General features: G+C 34.9%; 1 protein-coding gene and 1 long non-coding RNA gene across 2 annotated transcripts; one reads left to right on the top strand and one right to left on the bottom strand.

Moving 5' to 3' along the window:
- Positions 1 to 6,905: 6,905 nt before the first annotated feature.
- Positions 6,906 to 13,275, top strand: rps21 (ribosomal protein S21). The gene is made up of 6 exons (XM_015016567.1): positions 6,906 to 6,994; positions 7,346 to 7,427; positions 8,246 to 8,309; positions 9,664 to 9,735; positions 12,738 to 12,793; positions 13,210 to 13,275. Exons 2-6 carry the CDS (start codon positions 7,378 to 7,380, stop codon positions 13,217 to 13,219), a joined length of 252 nt encoding a protein of 83 aa, XP_014872053.1. The 5' UTR covers positions 6,906 to 6,994; positions 7,346 to 7,377; the 3' UTR covers positions 13,220 to 13,275.
- On the bottom strand, positions 10,948 to 12,475 carry LOC106935862 (uncharacterized). Its single transcript, XR_001421986.1, has 2 exons — positions 11,908 to 12,475; positions 10,948 to 11,254 (listed from the first exon to the last, which is right to left on the bottom strand). It is a non-coding gene; the product is annotated as an uncharacterized LOC106935862 (long non-coding RNA).
- Positions 13,276 to 21,858: the final 8,583 nt, after the last annotated feature.

The raw sequence follows: 21,858 nt of genomic DNA, 5'->3' as shown, positions 1-21,858 counted from the left end.
GCACTCCAGCATCCTCTCCCTGAAAACAACACTGACAGACTGACATGATGGCTTCTGCTGCCGCTTCCATCCTCACGTCTTTCCTGGTGAGTACTGCAACCTGAGGGACTTTCGAGCTTGTTTAACTCAAGAACTATCTAATATTCATGAAAAAGTACTAGCTCTATTTCTCTTATAACATAGGAAAATGTCTTCCTGTAATTGAAACAATCTGCCAATGAAACAAGTTATTTTTTTCATCAATATTAATGAAACATTGATTTAAAACAAGCTCATATTTCCTGCTGAAAAAATTACATTTCAGTTAATTTTGTTTAGGCAAAAATAATTGGTAAGATTTTGAGTTTTTGTAGAGCAAAAATTGTAATCAAGTAAAAATAGCATATTTTTACTCAAAGAAAGTATCTGTGTAAGAAATCACTAAAATTACAGAATAAGTTGGACCAAATTATAAAGTAAAACGGAGATTTTGGTATTTTAAAGACCAAAGTGATTCATATAAAGAGCATAATTACAAAATAACAAAATATATTTCCAAATCTTTTTTTTTTTTTCAATAAAAAACTTATAAAACTTTAATAAAATCTGCAGGTGAATTTTTGGTTAAAACGTGTTTGTTTTTCATTCAGCCTGTAAAAGATGCAGAAATTTCACTCAGGGAAGAGCAGAAATACTTTTCCATAAAATTACTCCAGTAAAAGTAAAAAGTACAACTGGAAGTATATTTTTTCAAGAAAGTTACTGAAGTCAACATAACTCCCAGCTTTAACTGTTTCATGCTGTCACCTGTAAAACAAACTTCTTTTTGCTTCATAAGTGATGAGTTTCCAGCAGTTTTTGACGCTGAATGTTTATTTTTCCTTCCAGGTGGTTCTGGTTCTGATGGGATCAGCCAACAGCAATCCTGTCTGTGGTGAAAACTGCAAGCCTGCAGGGAATTTTAATGGACCGTGCTTCCAACACATATCTGAGCTGTGGCACACTTCCATCTCACCCTGGACTCTTCAGCTAAGGTGAAAACACTTTTCTATGAAATGAGAAAAACACATTTCACAGTTAGAGAAAGAGAAAAAATCCAGGAACTGATCTGAACTGATGTCACAATACGATGAAGCCGAGACTTTATTGCCATAAACGATAATATTGTTGTTTTGTATTCATCTGTTAGATGAATAAACTTTGAATTTTAACACACATTTAACACTGGAACTGGAAGACATTTTAAATATCCAACATAAAAAAACAAAACAACAAAATTACCCTTCAAAATAAAAGCTAGTTGAGACCAAAACACCAGAATGGAGATTTTTATTATAATTTTTGGTATAAATAAATCATGCAAATGGAAATTATTGAGCTCATTTATTATGTGATAAAAAATTATATTTTATTATTATTATTATTATTATTATTATTATTATTATTATTATTATTATTATTATTATTATTATTATTATTATTATTATTTCCTTTATTTAACCAGGTAATTGAGATCTAGATCTCATTTTAAGAGGGAGATCTGGGCAGAAATCTGCAACAACCTGTTACACAAAAGTAAAGCAAATTAAAACCGTGCACAAGTTTAAAACAAATTACAAAACAATTTAAAAGCAATGACACTGATTGATAGAATCACAATAAGCAATTGATTTATTGATTTACTGAATGCATGAAGGCGCCATGACTTTCTCCATCTGAACAGAAACAGTTTCAGCTGCTACAGATAGAAACTAGAGATCAGGCCTGAACCTTCAGAAACACATAAACACAGTTACAAATCCGGCCTTCTATCACCTAAAGAACATTTCCAGGATTGAAGGACGAGTGAACATTTTTATGTGTATTTGCTTCATGATTTTGTTGACAGCATTTGATAAAATGTAATGTTTATCGCTTGTTTTTTAATTAAGATGTTTTTGTGATAAAGCGCTTTGAACTGCCGTCTTTCTGAAATGTGCTGCCCTGACTCAGCTTGCCATCCTGGACTGATTCTCTGTATTCATGGACCTGTTCCTTGTTTTTGATTCATCTCCAGGCCAGGATCTGAACTCTCACCCATTGAAGAGGCTAACTGCACCACCTGCGGCGATGACACGTTGGTCGCTAAGCCCATCAACATCAGGGTTTTTGTTTTTGAAAAGGTTCGCAGAGGCACCGAGTTCTCCTGGTGCGCCTGTCCCAAGGTGGTGCCTGTCGGATGCACATGTGTCAAAAAAAAGTGAAATATCACCTCTTCACTATTTATCTATTTATTTCTTTTTTTAATGTGTACACCACTTACAATATTTGAGTTAAGAAAATTGAATGTTATTTTTTATTGAAAAACGTCATTAAAATAGAAACACATGTCAGTGACATGAGATGCATCTACATGTTTTCACATGTGATAAAATAATCAGATATTGCTGTATTTTTGTAGCATTTTGGTACATTTCACAAAATGTTTTATAAGATATTCATTTTTGGAATATCATCTTTTTACGTAGATAATATTTCTCTATATTATGTCTTCTCTGGTGTTCTGCAGAAAAGTGAATATTTTATTTGCTTGTCTCTGAGGTTGTTACTGCTCGGTCTTTCAAGAAAAAAGCAATAAACTATGAAAATTATCAGAAAGTGTTGACTTTTTCTTTTATTTTTAATATGATAAATATCACAGTAAATCACATTGATGGCCTCATTCTGAAAGGATGCATGTTTCAACATAATCACACAAGATAATTTAATTAGGATAAGATAAAATAGTTTAATAAAACAACAAAATAATGACCAATGTCGACAACTTTTACCATTTTTCTGAAAATTTGATGAAAATCATTTGGTGATTTAAACAGAAAATTTTGGTCAATGTTTGTTAATGTTGGAAAAAGTTTATTTTTTATTAAATCATATGAAAAATATCCTGTAAAACCTCAGATTATTTTTATAATGTTGAGCAATGTAGATAAAAAAATAAGAAGAAATAACACTGAAAACCTTTATTTTATTTCTAATAAATACATGTTTTAAATAAATATAACTGAGTATGGGTCAGAATCACTATAATTTGCTATAATGATGATGAAATTTGGTTTCATCATCAGAATCATTCAGTCGTCATAAAAATGTAACAGAATAAAAATTTTAGTTATTGTTAGAAATGACCAAACATTTACTCACTTATTGGTGCAATAATGAATTTCATAAATCATATTTCTTTAATTATTGCACACCATATTGTGTAATTATTAATTAAATGACACTAAAATGATTTGCATTGTTTTATTGTCAACAACAGCGTATTTAGTATAAAGAGTCATTTTGATCTTATATATATATTTTATTTATATAATAATCATTTTGCATTTTTTCCTGAAATTACTGTCCACCCAGTCATTATGGGATAACCGCCCCTTTAAAAAATCCTCTGATCTTTACTCCCAATTTATTTTCACAATTTAAATAAAAATGTTTGACAATTTGACCTGATATCTTTGTTAGATTTTATTTAGAAAAAAGTGCTCTTCTTGCGTTTAATAAAATCAAAATCAAAAGAGTTTGTCATAATTTAATTCATATCCAAACACTATTCCCATTTCCTAGAACAAATACCAGAAAAAGGAGTTGAAAAACTTTCTAAAAATTGTAAAAGTTACGTATATTTATTCTGCATTGAATGTGGTGATATTCCACCTTTTGTCATGTTATGACCATGAACTTGTTTTTCATTGATTTATTTAACGTTATATTACAGTGGAAGTAAAATAAAACCTGGTTTACATTAATTTTTCCAAATAACTACATAAAAACTTTGACATGTAAATATATTCAAAGTTGACAAAACCTTTTTCATTATTATTTTTATAAAGAATTACATTTATGGTTCTTGCATTCTTTATACCATGCAGGAACCCTCTTTGTAATGTTCTTGCATTGAACCTCACAATGTCAGGTTCGTCTTAAAAACAAACAAAAAATGAATAATTGATGTTAGAGCTGTAGTCGATGTGGTTTTATTATGGCTTAGTTTCTGCCCCATAACAGTAATACCTCCCACATGAGTATCTGTGACCTTTAAGGCATCATTGGAATGATTTGATCCATAACAGGACTAAAACAAGAAGCATTGAAACTCAGAAATGTTTTCATAAATGGACAGGTGAGGCACAGAATGTGACACCCCTTCATTTTTGACTATGTTATAAAATAAAATTTGAAGTATTCAACCACTGAAGCTTCAAATGAAAACCAGGCAGCACTGAAACTGAAAACTGTCCTCAATGAAACATATTTGAACAGCAAAGCTTCAATGTCTGCAATCCAGATGATAAAAGTAAAAATAAAAATGACATAATTGTTTATTTTTATAGAAACAGTGTTGCCCAAGAATTTGAATCTGTCATGATTCATAACTGCCAAAGATAAGTGACAAAACAAAGATGGACTGATAAACTGAGCTTTGCTTTTTGATTCAGACTGTTCTTCACAACAGACCAAAACAACCAAACCAGACTAAAACTATGGCGTCATAATCATTCCAAAAGTTGAGATGGTAAAAGCGAGCATATGGGTCGGTGCGCGCGCAGAATTTCTCCATGAGTGTAATGGAGATACGAGGGAGCATAAAAAGAGATCCAAACGTTCTTGCAGAGCTGGCTGGAGAAAGTGTCTGCTCTCTGCTCGGTTATCATGATTGCCAAGATGCACTTGTATGATATCATACAAGTTTTTGTATGGCGTCATAATCGTCATTAACATTCTCCATACCAAAATGGACATAAACAACTAAAAGACAAAGTATCAATGTAAAAAAAAAATGCATATGATATGGGATGTTTTTGGTAAACATACCAAAAAGGACGTGAAATACAATAATATTAAAGTTAAACTAGAGGGGAAAAACACCTTCCAGAAACATCAGTTTTTTATCTCAAACAAAGATCATATTTACTGGTTTTCAGTAACTGTGAGACAAGGCTTTGAGTTTCTTTTTTGCTGGAAACATTTGGCTGTGAAGTTCTTCCATAAAGGCAATTTTTCCAGTGTTTTTCTTATTGTTTGCCATATAAACTCATCCAATCACTGAACAGATGCTTACAACAGATAAATGTGTGGATGGGCCAAAACTTTCTCCAGCTGAACAGAAACAAACTGAAGTTATTATCTTTGGACCTAAAGAGGAGCGAACTAGAATCAGTGCTCAGCTTCAGTTATTGCAACTGAAAACCAGCGATCAGCCCGAAACCTGGGAGTAGTGATGGACTCTGACCTGAACCTTCAGAGCCACATTAAGACAGTCACAAAGTCGGCCTTCTATCACCTGAAGAACATCTCCAGGATTAGAGGACTGATGTCTCAGCGCGATCTAGAGAAACTCATCCATGCATTTATCTTTAGCCGCATTGATTATTGCAACAGCGAAATCAATCAAACAGCTGCAGCTGATCCAGAAGCTGCTGCTGCTGTTCTCACTAAAACCAGGAAGATGGAGACATAACACCAGTTTTAAAGTCCCTACACTGGCTCCCTGTAGCTCAGAGGATAGACTTTAAAATATTGTTGTTAGTTTATAAATCACTGAACGGTTTAGCACCACAATTCCTTAAAGATCTGTTATTGCTGTACCAACCGTCTAGACCCCTCAGGTTCAGGTTCTGGTTCTGCTCTGCATCCAGAACCAGAACCAAACGAGGAGAAGCAGCATTCAGTTTCTATGCACCACAGATTTGGAACAAACTTCCAGAAAACTGTAAAACAGCTGAAACACTGAGAGCCTTTAAATCTCAACTTAAAACCCACCTGGTTAGAGCTGCTTATGGCTAAATTAGGGTTAGAGTGTGAGTTTTGATGTCTTTGATGTTTTTATGTCTTCGATGTTTTTAATGTTTTTATCTTTACTTTTTATCTATTTATTAATTTCTTTAATCCCTCTTTCTACAGAGCCTGGTGCTGCAAGGTTGGAGACCTTGTCTTGTCAGGCGACGGGGCCTGGATAATACCCATGTTAAACGGACGGAGGAGCCCGGCGACGAGAGGAGCTTATATTCTGTAACAAAAGTATGTTTTTGTCTTTTTTAATCTTTTTCTTCTTTTTTCAAAATCTCTCTCTCTTTCTTACTGTTTATTCAATGTCACATGCTGTTTTTATTTTTTCTTTAATTATGTTAAGCACTTTGAAATGCCTTGGCTCTGAAATGTGCTATACAAATTAAATTTGATTGATTGATTGATAAACTATGACCTTGAATGAGGCCTGTTTTCCCTTAATGAAGGAATCATAATTTGGTTTTTTTTTAATTCAATATGGTTGTCTCTGTCTAATTATACATTCTGGTTGATTATATACAACATTTAAGTGTAACAAGAAAAACAAGAAATGTGTAATAATTGTGGATTATTTTCAGAACATTAAAAACTAGTCCAGACAGTTGTTTTTGTTTTTATTATAAAAGTGTATTTTTAAAATATTTTTTATAGTTTTTTGCATTATTTGTCTGACAAACAAATATTTAATTTCTAATTGAAATTTTTTTTTCTGTATGCAACAAACAAAATGTGGAAGCAATTCAGAAGGTATGCTGGCTATAGATTTCTTCAATTTGATTATTTCAAAGAAATAACCTAAGTTATTAGGAGTAAAAAACTCATTTTATTCTCATTCTGCCACTATATACATATTTTAAGCTGCTTTCTGCTGCTATTTTCAATGTTAAAGATAAAAACAGAAAAATAAAAGCAATCTCCGATACTTTCTTAAACTATGTCTTCCTTGTTTTGTGTTTTGGTTCTGTTTGTGTAAAGTTGTATTTTCTGCAGAACATTGTTTAAAGCATCGTTTTTTTAATGAGGAAAACATGTAGACAAATTTCTGTGCACTTTGTCCAGGCACTTGGTGTTTGTGATTGTTGTTACAGCTAAAAACCAGCAGGTGGCGATAAAAACATTGAGGGATTTTTTTTTTTCCACTTCCGGAACTACAGCTCTTCCTTTTCCAGTCGGCCATTTGTCGTAAGCGGTGTGTATCTCCTCGGCTCTGGTTTCTAAACGTTTTAAAACTTCGCTTTCAGTTTATCACGGCAGTGTTTTATGGTAGTTGTTGTAGTTAATGTTATATTAAACTCTCTAGTTGTTATTTGTTGTCGCTAGCTGCTGTTATGTTGCGTGAATAAAGGATGTTCGTGTGTGTAAAGCAGCCACATGCGGCCGTGCTGTCCTCATGCTAACGGGGTTAGCCGCTAGCTGCTGTGTTGGTCCCTGATTCCAACACAGCATTTCTGCATTGTGCTTTTCAGCTTTCTAAAATCACATTTCCTTGAAACCATGCGGCTATAGAGCTCTCTGTTTAAGTTTTTTGTTTGTTTTCCAGGTTTGTAGTTGACAACCTGCACAACTTTCAAAATGCAGAACGACGCTGGTGAATTTGTGGACCTGTACGTCCCTCGCAAATGGTGAGTTTTTTATTTTTATTTCTTTATTGCTAAATTCACATTTGAAAGCATTTTTTTATTTAAATCCTCAGGAAAATGAAGCATTTTTGTGAGATCTAGTTTTGGAGAACAACCATAGAAACATCCTTCAGTTTAAAATCATCTAAACGGAGCGTGTTCCGATGTGATGTAGTTTATTTTGCATTCACAGACAGATAATTAGGTTTCAGTTATCTTTAAGCCATAAATGATTCTTATACCTCTGGCAGATTCACATTTAAAATGACGTTTCTTTTAGAAGAGTTTCTGGTTCAATGCTTGTAAATTGAATTTTATACCACAGATTTAATCTGTTTCTAACCCTGCAGTCCTAGTTGGTCTGCTGCGTTTGCTTATAGGAAGACGGCAAAGAGAGGAGAGGTCAGATCCGAGTCACTCGCTGGCTGTTGAACAGCAGCTCATCGTCATTTCTTCTGCTGCTTTACCTGCTGGACAGCTTGTTACATAGGGCAAGCTGTTTAACACTTAATAGCCATAGAGAACCTTAAATGTAAATCTGTCAGGGGTAGGAATAATTATGTACACCTTTGGTATGCCAGTTATTCTAAATTATCTAAGTCTCACCAGCTAAGTCTGAATTTTTAAAACTAAGGTCGACAATTTGAGGCGTTGTGAGGAAACTTTCCCCAAAAGTGTTACTTTTGGATAACTTAAATGTACAAAAAACTAAAAATTGCAACTTCTCTACCAGAACATTCTGGGATTCAGCCGCCTGTTTAGTTCCAATAACAGTTCCTGCTCTGTCACTGACAGATCAACTAAATCTGTTGTTGTTGCAGCTCTGCGAGCAACAGAATCATCGGCGCCAAGGACCACGCCTCCATCCAGATCAACATCGCTGAGGTAAAGTCAGACACCTAGAAGAATATTAAAGCGTTTCGGTTCGTCTGGCCTGTTTGTGCCGTACTGGTGGTTTCTCTGCTCCGCTAAATTAAACTGAACTTTCAGTTTATAAAGGGATCTCAACTCCAGTTTCAGTCCAAGGCAAACCACTGTTTTTAGTTTTTTAAAATTACAATAGTTATTTTTACTTTCCAGATTTTGAAAGCCAAAAATATTCATACAAATTTTAAATTTAATATCTTTTATTTGGCTCAGAAGTCGGCATGGATTTGTGATTAATTTAAAAAGAAATCATTTCAAATATCGTCATCTGGAGGTTTTGACATTATTTAACCTTGCATATTCTCTGTAGTTGTTTTCTTGCTGGACTTTTCTGCCAGTCAAAAATTTGAGTTGCACACACATCTTTGAGTTTTGACTGGCAACAAGTAGCTAATACAGGGTTTCTGCAGGTTTCACCAACTCAAGTTTAGGACTTTTAAGGCCTTAAAACCTTTATAAATGAAATTTAAAACCTGTATCATGACTAAAAAAAGTAGTTAGCTACCAACGGCATATTGGCAGCTAGACAGCAAGAAAAAAACTAAACTTTTTTTATTGTTAAAGACCTTTTTTGTGTAGGGTGTCTGCATATCCTTAAATGTGCTAGCTAGTGAAGAAAAAGATTAAAAGGAATGGTAAATAAACTAAAGTAAAAATCTAACAAGATTTCTTGTTAATCTCACATTTCATTCATAATGCTCTTAAAAAGTCTTAAATTTGAGTTATTGAAACCATGACAAACTGACGCTCGATTCCTTTTATTTAGTTTTCTTTGGCAGATTTGGACAAACTTGATTCTCCCCATGAATTATCAGCCAGAAACGGGTTGAGATTAGAAGTTAGAGCTGCTTTCCTCCCTCTGGTGGTGACTTAGTGGTACTACAAGCTGGAAAGCCGCGCAGTAAAAACATCCGAACATCCATTGAATGTTTAACTGGTGAGCATGAAGGAGTTTTAGGTGTAATTTGCATAAATTTGGTTTCAACATTAAACAGCAGAATCTCCAGGAAAAACCTGCGTTGCTGTCGAGTCCCTGTCGCTGGACGTTGATCATCAACCAGACTTTTGCCAACATGAAACAGAAACAGATTGATAGGTTTTGTTTTTGCTTCAGTGTCAGAGTTCGGCTGTAAACAGAGATGTTGTTGTTGTTGTTGGACTCTGTCAGCTGGCCAGGTCATACACTTCTGCTTATTTTAAACGCTTTCATGCATATGAAACCTTTCTGTTTCCACTTAATGAGACGTTTTTCGCTCTCTAAAGGGTAAATATGAGTAAAAATGAGTTCCTCTGTTTGGTTTTCTCCCTTCAGGTCGACAAAGTGACCGGCCGCTTCAACGGTCAGTCCAAGACCTACGCCATCTGTGGAGCCATTCGCAGGATGGTACGTCTGCGGCTGCTGAACAACATGCAGAAACACAACTCACAGCAGATTTCTGCTTTTTTTTTTTTTTTTTTTTTTTTTTGCATTCATCAAACACAGAAATACATTTCTGCATGCACAGAAACTTATTTAAACTAAACTGTTAAAATATTTTTAGATTTTAGCTGGTAAACCTATTTCAAACTTAGTTTTTTTAACACAAGTATTCAAAAGAAGATGAGATGGCAATAATATTGTAAAAAAATTGAATAGAACAATGAATACAATGATAAAGACTAAATAATGGTCAAGAAAAATGTATTTCACACTAATGATTGATTTTTGGAGTTGAACTCGCCCAACACTTTTGCAGATTTTTCTTTTCACACAATATTAGAAATGTATTAAAGACACAAATAAGTCATTTTTTAAATAAGAAAATAAACATTTTATTGCCCACAATATAAAACCAGAATTACTTTAGTGAACATTTGATCATTTGTAGCAAAGGAAAAATATTTCAAACATCAACATTTCTGCTTGATTTAACTTCAGTACATTGCAGAACTAATCAGTTAATTTTTTCAGATAAACAAATTAAGATTTTTTTTTTTTTTTTACAGAATTTGAATCAGGCGAAGCTAAAACTGCCACTTATGGAGTTCTGATAGAACATATTTACAAATAAAGGATTTTTTCATCTTTAATGTAAATGTTTATAATTTTGTTCAGTTTTTTCTAAATTTCTCCTTTTCATTTGGCGATTAATCAGTAGCTAAATTAGTTGACAGTTATTTCTATAATCATTTAATCACCATTAATTTGATTAATCGTTTCAGCTATAATGCTTTTAAGCTGATCTTTTCAGACATTTTTGTTATTTTGATGCATTTGATTTTTATTTTATTCTAGAAATAAATTCCCATGAGCATTTTTAAAACTGACACCTTTCTTTTTAATTTGCTGGAGTATTAGTCAATGTTTTTTATTTGGTCGGGGTCTGGTTGGGTCAGAATTACGCATAAAGTGTGAAAAACATTCATATATTTATCTTTGATGTTCTGAAGGCTTAAAAACATCCAGTTCTAGTTTATTTTGATTGTTTTTTAGGACTTTTCTCTGTAACTTGTTTGTGAAGTTCCAGGTAAATGGGCCCCTTGTTTTTAGCGCCAGGTGCTTTCAGACGGGACTCTTTCCACTCATAACCCGGCTCTGTTTCACTTCTTGTTGCTGTTTTTATTTCGTCTTACCTGTGGTACTTTCCTGTACATTAAACATCTGCTGCGTTTTGATTGGCTGAAGAACACGCAGGTTTATTGCTCACTGATTACCTTCCCCATGTGGAGTTCAAGCTAAAGGTTCCTCGTGTTAAAAGGAACCAAATTGGTTTCATAACTCTGTTCAAACAAAGCAGGACAGATGAACCAATAAGCTGTAGAGCAGCCATAAACGCTTTCAGCCTCTTAACAAAAACACCAGGACAGTCCGGCCCGCTTCCTGTTGGCGCTCCAAAACCCGGGAATGTGTTGAAGGCGTCATGCTTTAGACCAGAGGTTCCCAAACTGTGGGGCGCGCCCCCTAGGGGGGTGCCGTGTCATTGCAGGGGGGGCGCGGGAAGCCGTCTGGATGAAAAAAACAAAAAAAACATGAACACTGTATGCGCTGGGTTTTTACCTTAGAATGGCCAACTCTCTGTTATTCCTGTCAGTTTGATACAGTAGAGGCTTCCACACTTCCCATATTTGTGTCCTCTATCACTTTTATCAGCAGTTAAAACTGCTTAATCCGTTGTTAACATGTTGTAACCTGTTTTTCCGAGCCGCCTTTAAACGCAACATGCTCGCGCTGGGTTTCCACCTGTGAAGGAGACCTGCTGCTGCTGGGCGGAGCTACGTAGGTTTGTGTTAGAATCACGGCAGCAAACCAGCAAAACGCAAAGAACTTTTCACAGTTTTTCCCTCCAAACTAACCGACTGAGTTGAGTAAAGCTGCTGGATGCAGGTAATGTTAGCTAAAAGATGACTAGCTAATCAACACAGAACCTTAAGCCTAACAAGTACCTTGTAGGCTACCGATGTTGGCGTCTATTTTCAGCTACGTACAGTCATTTTGTCCCCAAAGAAGTCGATTCACTCCCCCCCCCGGCCGTTAATCCATAGGGGGGGGGGGGGGCAGAAAATGTTTGGGAACCACTGCTTTAGACAATCTTTTAAACTTTACTTACTGGCAGCTCTCAGAATGTGGAAACAAAGAGTGAGTGTGAACCAGAGCCAGGATCCCTGAGGGCGTTCAAACAGTCTGATCCGGCAGCAGACGGTAAACCTTCACTGGTTCTGACTGGGAACGTCACAGAAGAGAATCACTGGGGGAAAAATGGATTCTGATGTTTTATCTCAGAATTCTGGTGATGTTTTTAGTTTGTTTTTGCTTTTTGTTGATGTTTGTTCTTTTTTCTGAATTCTGACAAGAATATTTGTTTTCCCGGAGTATCCAGATGTTTTTTGTTCAGAATTTTGACATTCGGTGCTCCAAATTCTGACGATTTTTTTTTCTTTGCTCCAAATTCTGACACTTTTTTTGCTCAGAATTTTGGCGGCGCTTACGTCAGTTTTGACTTTTTTCTGTTCTGAATTCTGATGTTTTTTTTCTTAGAATTCTCACTATTTTTCTCAATTCTAACTTTAAGCTCAGAATTCCGACTTTTTTTTCTCAGAATTTTGAGAAATCAACAAAATGTGATTTCTCAAATCAAATTTTGATTTCTCAATTTGAAATCAAATTGAGAAATTTGATTTGAAATTTGAAATCTGAAAAAAATTCAGATTTTTTTTCTCAGAATTCTGACATTTTAATTCAAAATTCTCTTGATTTTTCTCTTAATTTTGACTTTTTTCTCAGAATTGGGAGAAATGAGTCAGTTTCTTTTTTTCGTGGCCCTCGTTCTCTTCCATATAAAGTGACTAAAATCAGTGGTGCTGAACCTGAGCCTCTGCAGTTTTTCCTAAACTTTCCTGTTTCTGCAGGGAGAATCTGACGACTCCATCCTGAGGCTGGCCAAGGCCGACGGCGTTGTTGCAAAGTAGGAATTTATTCTCTAGTTTTCTGCCTGAGACAATAATCACATTCAGATTATTATCCTTTAGACGTTTTAGTTTCATCCTGTCAGCTGCTAAATGTCGTCTTTTAAATAAAGTGTTAATATAAAACTGGACTAACGAACCAAATCTAGAATCTAACATGAACAATGTGGAAATATTTCGTAGAGTTTAATTCGTCTGCAAAAGATAAGTTTTATTCTTCCAAGTTATTAATTATTCTCTTCTGTGACAATATTTTAAATATAAACAGTAATTAGTCGGTTGATTACCTCAAATATTCAGTTACTGAAACGTAACCAAAATATCAGCTGGTTTTGCTGTAGGATGCATAAAGTTTATTTGTTTTGGTAATTATTTTATGCTCTAACTTTTCTTTTTTTTTTATTCCGTCTTGCAGGAACTTCTGAGTGTCACGTTGGATGAATCTGGAACGTTTGTTAAATAAAATGGAAGAAAAAAGCAACATTTTGTTTGTGTTTCATTAACCAGTGAATATTTTGAACCTGTTTATTTGACCTGAGGCTGCAAGGCGACACGACGGATCAGCTTCAAATTGCTGCTTTTAACAGTCCTGACCTGTCAGATGAGTGGATTATCTGAGATTAGCAGATTATAAGTATAAAATAAGATGACATTTTCTTTTTAAGCTTTCTTCAGCAGATTTTTGAAGTTTTGAAGATTTTTACTATGTGACATTACATTCCCAGAAATTTTTGTTTGTTTGTGGTTTTCAAATCTTAACCCGTCTGTGAAAGTGTCCAAATTTCTGTTGGAGTTATCGGCTTTAAATAATATTTGGTCTATACTTGGGTCTGCAGTGTTTATAATCCAGAGACATTTTTCCTTTCAGTTCAGCATCTCACCTGCTTAAAGCCGTAAAGCATTTATTTTTTGATAAACATCTACTAAATTAAATTTTTCTTTGAGAACCACCAAGTCATTTATATTTTAGGCATCAAAATGAAGGACAATAGAAGATACATCTGGAAAACAATGTTTAAAAAAAGATTTCCCACGAAAGTATAAAACAAATTTTACTGGTATTTCATTGAGGAAATTCAGTTAAAGTAATTAAAAACAAACATTTCTTAATCCTACATTTCTTTTTATACATGTGTTAAGATAATTTGATTTTGGCTATTTAAGTTATAACCCATTATAAAAAGTCAAACTACGGAGCCTCAGATTAACTAGATTTACTTAAATATAAGGAGCAAATCGTTTATTTGTAACTTGAGCTGCCATGTTTCTCGGGTTTTCTAGTTTAATTTTTAATTGCAGTTATTTTTTTCGCCAACAGGGGGCAGCATTTGATAAATCTAGCACGCAGAAGAAGACATACCCCTTATGGATGCCGCTGTGGTAACTTGCCAACAATAACTGAGGAGTTATTTTAATCTTTATAAACGATTAGTTACATCAGGTGACCAAAGTATTTCAGAAAAACATTTTCACAAACATACAGCAGAAATTAATCCTCATGTATTTACCATTTATCTGCATTTATCTTAAGTTGGAGAAAATAGAACTACAAACCATCCACACTTCCCGTGAAATAGTGATGTTTGACAAAAACAAATTATGACCCCAACAATTTGGACACATATATTTATTTAACAAAATATAAGTTATGTCAATCATGCTAAAAATTTATGTACTTTAAATATAAAAGTGACAAAAATCTGGGAAATTTATTAGTAAAGAAATTAGATCAATTCACATTAATTTATGCTTTAATTAATAAAGGTTGTTCAACATTTAGAGTATTTGTGGTAGATTTTGCTGCTAAAGCCTGGCCTTGACATAATACTTTTAATTGTGAACTTTAGAGTTTGATTGTGCCAATTGTTAAATGCTAATAATTTATATCAGTGTGGACTTTGAAAAATAAAACAAAACTAACATAGAAGCTTCTTTTAAGTAACCAATTCCTTCATATTGATTTTTTTAGGTAGTTGCATTATAGCAAGACATATTTCCCATTTTAATAAGTGAAATAATCTGCCAATGGAACTATTAAATCGGTTTTAATGAATTATTGACTTAAAACAAGCTCCTTTTTCTACCTGAAAAGTTACTTTTATGCTAGTTTTGCTGTATTTCAATTGTACTAAGATATTTTGCTCTATAAACTAAACAGAAAATATTTTGTCAAATGTTAGCTTTGCATTGTTCAGATAGAAAATATTGTCGTTTAGGACTAAAATTAGCGTGAAGGTCGGATCGTTGTGGTTGGAGGCCATCTTTAATTGCTGTCATCAGCTGCTACTTTACTGCTTTGTTCTCAAACATCCGTCCTTTTGTCCTCCAGGTGAACAGAAGAGACGTCTGTCCTCACCTGGCCGTCTAATTCACCTGTAACCGGTGTCAAACTCTTTCTCATTTTGGGCCGAATCAAGATAATTAATGTTCTCAAGGCAGCTTGTGAGCGAATATATTAATTAAACCGACTAACACACTGTAAAATATTAATAAATAGCTGTCTCTGCATCTGATAACTCAGTAAAATTAAGTCATATTGGAAAAAAAAAATTGCAATCAAAATCACTGATTTGCGGTGATAATTTAGAATTACCTTTTGTTACTTGCGGACCAACATACCGGGGGAAACTTGACGTCAAAATCAGGCTGACGCAGCAGTGTAGTAAAAAATAGGAAACACTGCCACCTGCAGGTGGGAGTCAGCATAACGAAAAGTTGCAGTATTACGTAAAAAATCGACGTTTTTCAGCTTTACATCTTGTTATGAAATTATTCCTTCATCAAAAATATACCTGGGGTGCTCATTTGATTCTTTCTTGCATATTTGATAAATACTTCGATCTCCATGGCAACAGAAAGAGCGGAAGTTTCTTAAAGACACAGAGGCCCAATTTCATTAAGTAATGAAGTCAAATTTTTTTAGGACATATTTGATATAAGGCATTCTTACACAACTGAAGGTAGCAGTCACTTGATACTGTAAATTTGCAAAATGTGCCTGGAAATAATACTGCACCTTTATGTCTTATGTTATTTATCATTTTAAACAAACTCATTAGCATGAAAAAATTCTTTTGATTTTGCGTGAATTTTCGCCATTTCAGAGCCATGAAAAACTGGAGGGACTAATTGATGTGATTTGATGTCTGGAGTCTAGAGTGAGTTTGACACTTAAAACCTCAGATTCCTACAACAAATCAGAAGAAATCAAGCAAAATGTCTTGAAAACTGTCAAACTGCTGATATTTTTAAATTAATATTTGGTAGTATTGCTTTCATTCCATCTGTTAAGGTGGACCAATAAAAACCTGATTTTATTTGTGGGACATTTTCTAAATATTTCACTTCATATTTCAAAAGTTCCTCAGCTAGTCAAACAATGATCCTAACATGAAGGAGACCCTTAAAGGGCCCCGCCCCTCACCCTCACCTGGCCCCCTGCATACCTCTGATGGCCGCCTCCGTACCTGACACAGCACACAAAGAAGACTTTGTGTCAGGTTTGGCTTTAGAGCAGCAAATCCAGTGGGAAGGATAAACTCTGGTTGTTCAACTTGATGTTTCAACTAAAATTAACCAACTTTAATTTCTGGACATTTCTAATTCTCCCTGGTACAGGCGGGGGAAACGTTCTGGTTTTTCAGTGGCTCACAGGAGAACCTTCTACTCTTAAAAAACGAGTGGTAAATTTCAACCAAAAACTCAGACATTTTGAGATTAATCTCAAAATCTTCTACAAAAATCTTGGAAATTTCTGAGTTTCAAAAGTTGAAAATGGTCAACTTCTCAAACTCAGAAAAAAATCAAAAAATTTTCAACATTTTTTTTCTAGGAAATACCTGAGATGTATCTCAATTTCTGAGATTTTTTTGGTGGAAATTTACCTTTTTTATTTTCTTTTTACATTTTATTTCTATCTACAATGTCCCCAACACATTATCATAAAAATCCCTTTCAAGTTTTGGAACTATTTCTTAATTTTTTAAATAATTTTTTTTTAAAAGAAAAAAAAATTGGGTTACTTCATTCGCCTGATTTTAGGTTGTTTCTTTGTTTAATTTTTTTGTCCCGCGACTATTTTTGACTCTACAACTTTGGCACGCGTGATAAAGTTTGTACACCCTTGTCCTAAAGCATTTACTCAGATTGTGTTACTACAAGCATATCAGATGTTTGTGCTCGGTCTTTTAAGTGGCACAGTGCTACCCGCCTCTTCCCCCTTTGTTGCCCCTTGTTGGGGCTTTTTCTGTCTCTTCCTTTCTACATATCTCTCTGTAATCTTTTATCTGTCTGTGAAAGCTGTCTGGATCATCTTAAAGTCCTCTTTCAGACGCCGGCAGACTTCAAAGTGGCGAGATGCACCAAGGCGAATAGGTTGGTGGAAGCAGTGTTTGGATCTAAAGGAGGGTGGAGGCTGCGTTTAATCTAGCATTAATCCGTTTTGATGCACATGGCGACGCTGGTTCTGCTAACTTTACAGTTAGAAAGCTGGAAACGGTAACGAGTTTCAGTAGGATGGACCTCTGTTGCAATAAGACTGTTAATTAAATAACAGTTTAAAAAATGACCATATAATTATCCAATTTGAAATTTTGAAAATAAATTTACTTAATGTAAATGAAGCAATTTTAAAAAAATGCTTTTTAATTATCACGTGAACAAACTTATTCTTCTGTGATTTTAATTTTGTTTCTTATCCTCCAACTGCCTCTTCGCGTCTTTTTCTTCATGGTTTGTGATAAAAATGTTTCCATTTCATTTTTGCAAAATAAACCAATTTTGATACGGCCAAAAAAAACACCTTCTTGTAGCACTAAAACTTTTTATTGAAATTTTATTGCAATGTTTTCATTTTGCAAATTTATTTCTAAATTCCGCTATTGGTTAAAGGAAACGCAGCTACTGGCTGATCGTTATATCAAGTAAATTTCAAATGATTGCAGAGCTGACAGATGGAAGTTGAAGTATGCATGTTGGAGTCAGCAGCTGCATTGGTGCATCTAAATGTTCATAAACTGGTGTCACATGTCCTGGCTGCAGGTTTGAATGTACAGTTTGTCTCATCATCTGCAGAAGAAACAAACTTCAGGCGACTGTAAGATGCTGGACAGAGCAGAAGAGCAGCAGCGACTTGACAGAGTCAGAATTGGTGGTGAGACTGAGCAGAGCGCCCACCATGAACATTCCTTTGATGCCTTCGAACAAAGAGGCAGGCATGTTTTTATCTGCTTCACACACACACACACACACACACACACACACACACACACACAGAGAGAGAGAGAGAGACTTTTGTCCTCTGTGATCCCAAACATCCCCTTCCAGACTCGCAGTGCTTCAAGCACATCCGCCCTGAGCCCTCTGTGTGTCACTCATCTAGGTGTGTGTGTGCGCGTGTGTGCGTGTGTGTGTGTGTGTGTGTGTGTGTGTGTGTGTGTGTGTGCGCCAAACTCCTATCTGATCCTGGGTTGGAGGTGGAAAATCTGAGGAATGCTGTGAACAGATAATCAGTATTTACTCAATAATCATCCTGGAGTTATGGCTGAGTGTGAAGAGCACACACTGATAGCAGCGTTAGGAAGTGTTTTGACTTGGACAATCGTCTGGTTTTCACTCAGGAGAAGAAAAAAGGCGCAGAGCAGCCATGTTGTTTTTGGGGGCTTTGTTTATCTGGTTTTTAATAAATGAAACCAATTTGAACAATTTTATGGTGAAAGAAAACACAGTCGATACCTAACAGTTACTGTGTTTTCATTGACCACATGACTGCGTAATTTGACATTCCAAAACTGAATTTGCTTAGAGGAATCAGGCCAATTTTGAAAAAACGTGTTTTAGTAAAACGTTTTGGTGCTAGGATGAGCTGGGGTTTTTTGTTATATTGAAATTATTTTATTTTGTAAAACTGCAATGGAAACAATTTTCCCGCATCTCAACAACTGGATGTTGCTACTGGCAGAAACCACGAAGAAGAAGAAAACAGGAAGTAGTTAGAGGTTCATGATGTAGTAGCATTTTTTAATGACTTATTTCATGACCAAACTTATTCAAGTGTTATTTTAATTGCCTTTCTCATTTAATGGAAACATTTTCAACATTAGCAGAATATTGACAAAGTTTTCCACCCACTTGTAATGGATGATCAAACTACAGGGGTTAAAGCAAACTTTAGGCGCATAAAACAAGTGAATTTATCATCTCAGTGTTTTTAGATCGAGCCTTAGACATTAGCTGTCTCACTCCCTTCCTCCTTTCCTGGAGCAGCTCTGGAGGAAACATGGCATCCACCAATCAGAGGGTTTGTTGTCATCATTAATTCTGAATTAGTCCAAAACTGAAGTGAAGCATTTCATCATATCCTCCCTCCAGTCTTGTCTGCTTTCCTTCTTCTACACGTCCCAACCTCTTAATTTAAGTGTGTGTGGGAGTGTATCAGTGGGGGGATTTTAGCTGAGGGAGCGTTTCACAGTTGCCGCGGCAACAAATGGCCAGTCCCTGACTTCTCTTTTGATCTCCTTGGAAACCAGGAAGTAGATTAGTTGTAGAGTTTAGAGGGAGAAGCAGAGAATAAAAAGGGTTTAGTGAGGTGGAACAACATTGCCTCTCCTCTCTTCTGTCGTCTCAGTCCCTTCTGTTCACAGGTTTCTCTCTAAAGTTTCTCTTTGATCTCTGAGCTTCTCCTTCCAACTGATCATCTGTTTACATTATGTTCATGAAACCCTGACTGTTCAGCTTAATAAATAAACAAAGAAAAATAACCAAACATCACTCCTGATAGTTCATTAAGTTTGACTAACAATAACCCTGATTCCTTTTTGCTCCACATCAATCGATTCATCACTAGTGTGAATCTTAAAAGGGATCTATTAAGCAAAATCCACATTTTGCACTTTTTTGTTCTTCCATTTCATTTTCTACTGCTTTTAAAAATAACCCAAGTTCTATTTATTTGTTTTATTTTATTTTTTTAAACCATCCAGCTGTTCTTTGGCAATAATTTAATGTCTTTTGGTGTCAGCAAATCCCAGCCCACTACTTAGCAACCCCAGCAGAACTCTGCCTGTTACCTAGCAACCCCAGCAGAACTCTGCCTGTTACCTAGCAACCCCAGCTGAATTTTTTTTTATTTCAGTGTGGAATAATTATTAATCATCATAAATATGCCAGAATTAGCCATAGCAGCAAATTTTCCCTAGCAGGTTGATGGAAGGGATTAAAAAAATACTATTAACATGCATAACAACATACATGTGATTTATAAGAGATGTCAATGTGCAGCTGTTATTAGTGTAATTGTATACATTTATAAAAAATAAATAAATAAAAACAAGCCACATCTGTAAGTAAAAAACATGTAGTTAATTTAAAAATTATAATAATTTTGATTATCTATAATTAAATGAGTTCCTGAAACATGTAATATTTATTAGTTTAATGGTATTTAAATGCTGAACAGAAAGTAAAAACTGACCAAAATAACATTTCCAAAAGTAGCATTTTACAGTCTCCATTACCAACTGTCATTAAGATGGACAATATTATTCTAGTCAGAAATTCAACATTTTTTTCCCTCACTTCATTTCGTCAGATTAGTTTTTTAATAAATCCTGTTTTGCGTAAATGAATAAAATAACATTTTTGTTAATCTTTTGAACTTTGTTGCATTTTATCATTTTCTGTTGCTTTGAAATCAGAATGGTTAAGCTGCTGAATTGTTATTTTTGGAAATGTATGAATTTACAACTAAATGTAAAGTGAGTGCTACCATCAGTGTGACCTTTGAACCTGTAAACATTGGGTGGAATGTTGGAGTGTGTCAGTGAATGAAGCTGTGCTGTATTAACACACTGCCTCCAGACACTGTTAAACCACCGGAGGTTGTTGAGCCAACCAGCAGCCACATTATTTAATGTGAAATTAACCCAGTGAAGGTTTAAAGCAGAACCTGACTGCAGTCCATGAGTCAGAGTTCAGCATGTGTAATATAGGAAACACAAGAAGTAGATGTGTGAGATTTTTGGACTCTGTCCTGTGCAGGAAGCACATAAAACAGGAAACATTTCAGCCAACCTGCTAAGCTGACTACATTCCTCACATCCTGGTGCTATGTGTGGTGGAAAACACACTCTGAACACACCACCTCCACTGAGAAACATGGTGGTGGCAACGTCATCCTGTGGGGTTGCTTTTATTCAGCAGGATAGAAAGGCTGGTCAGAGTGGACAGGATGATTCTGCTAGAAAACATATTTTTCTAACAGAAAAAAAAATTAGAAGCCTTTTCAGATTTATTGTTTTTCAATTATCCATTCAATTTTGTATTGATTTATTACATTAAATAAATTGAGATTTAAAGCCGCTAATCTACTAATAGCAGTGCTAATTTTTCATTTAGCACTTTAACTAACTTTGGTCACATTTATTGCGCTTAGCTTCCCTGAAATTATTTTTCTCAGATAAATTCTAAAGCACTAATTTACCTGGTTTTTTTTTTAAACTTTCAGTTGTATAAAATTCAATATCTGTGTTGACGTTTTTGTTATCGACTGTTAAGAATTATTCAAGGAGACATTTGTATTCACACTCTTATTTTGAAGGGGATGAAGATTATTTTTGTAGCATTTCCGTTCCTCCCGTCTCTGTTTTCCCGTAAACAAGAAACATACAGAACGAAATAAAACACAGACAGTAGATGTAAACATAAATACAACACTTTATTACATTACAGCAGATGTAAATTAGAATTTAAAATTAAGTTGAGTTGAAGTCTTTCAAGGGCAAATATGATTTGAATTGAAGCTAGCGAGTTAGCATTAGCTTCCGCTAAATGCCGTGTCGTTCCAGCACATTATCATTAGAAAACTAATGTTTATGATTAGTTTACGATTAACCATGTGGAGTATGAGTCCTCCTGCAGGGCACGGTGTATTGCTTCAGAAAATATTGTTTCACTTTGGACAAGAGGCGGCCAACCTTTCGGAACATTTATCTAAACAACCACAATCATCCATTAAATTATTCGGTTGTTCAACTCATCTGCAGCTGTCACTTACACTTGTAATTTC

Source organism: Poecilia latipinna, unplaced genomic scaffold, assembly GCF_001443285.1.
Source record: "Poecilia latipinna isolate Pla-1442-1.1 unplaced genomic scaffold, P_latipinna-1.0 Scaffold2036, whole genome shotgun sequence".
NCBI classification, from domain to species: Eukaryota; Metazoa; Chordata; class Actinopteri; order Cyprinodontiformes; family Poeciliidae; genus Poecilia; species Poecilia latipinna.
This window is presented reverse-complemented; position numbering and strand designations above follow the sequence as displayed.

Coding starts and splice junctions, on each gene's coding strand:
- rps21 (XM_015016567.1), top strand. CDS start 7,378: ATGCAGAACGACGCTGGTGAATTTGTGGACCTGTACGTCCCTCGCAAA. Junction 8,310..9,663: donor TCCAGATCAACATCGCTGAG/GTAAAGTCAGAC, acceptor TTCTCCCTTCAG/GTCGACAAAGTGACCGGCCG. Junction 9,736..12,737: donor GTGGAGCCATTCGCAGGATG/GTACGTCTGCGG, acceptor CTGTTTCTGCAG/GGAGAATCTGACGACTCCAT.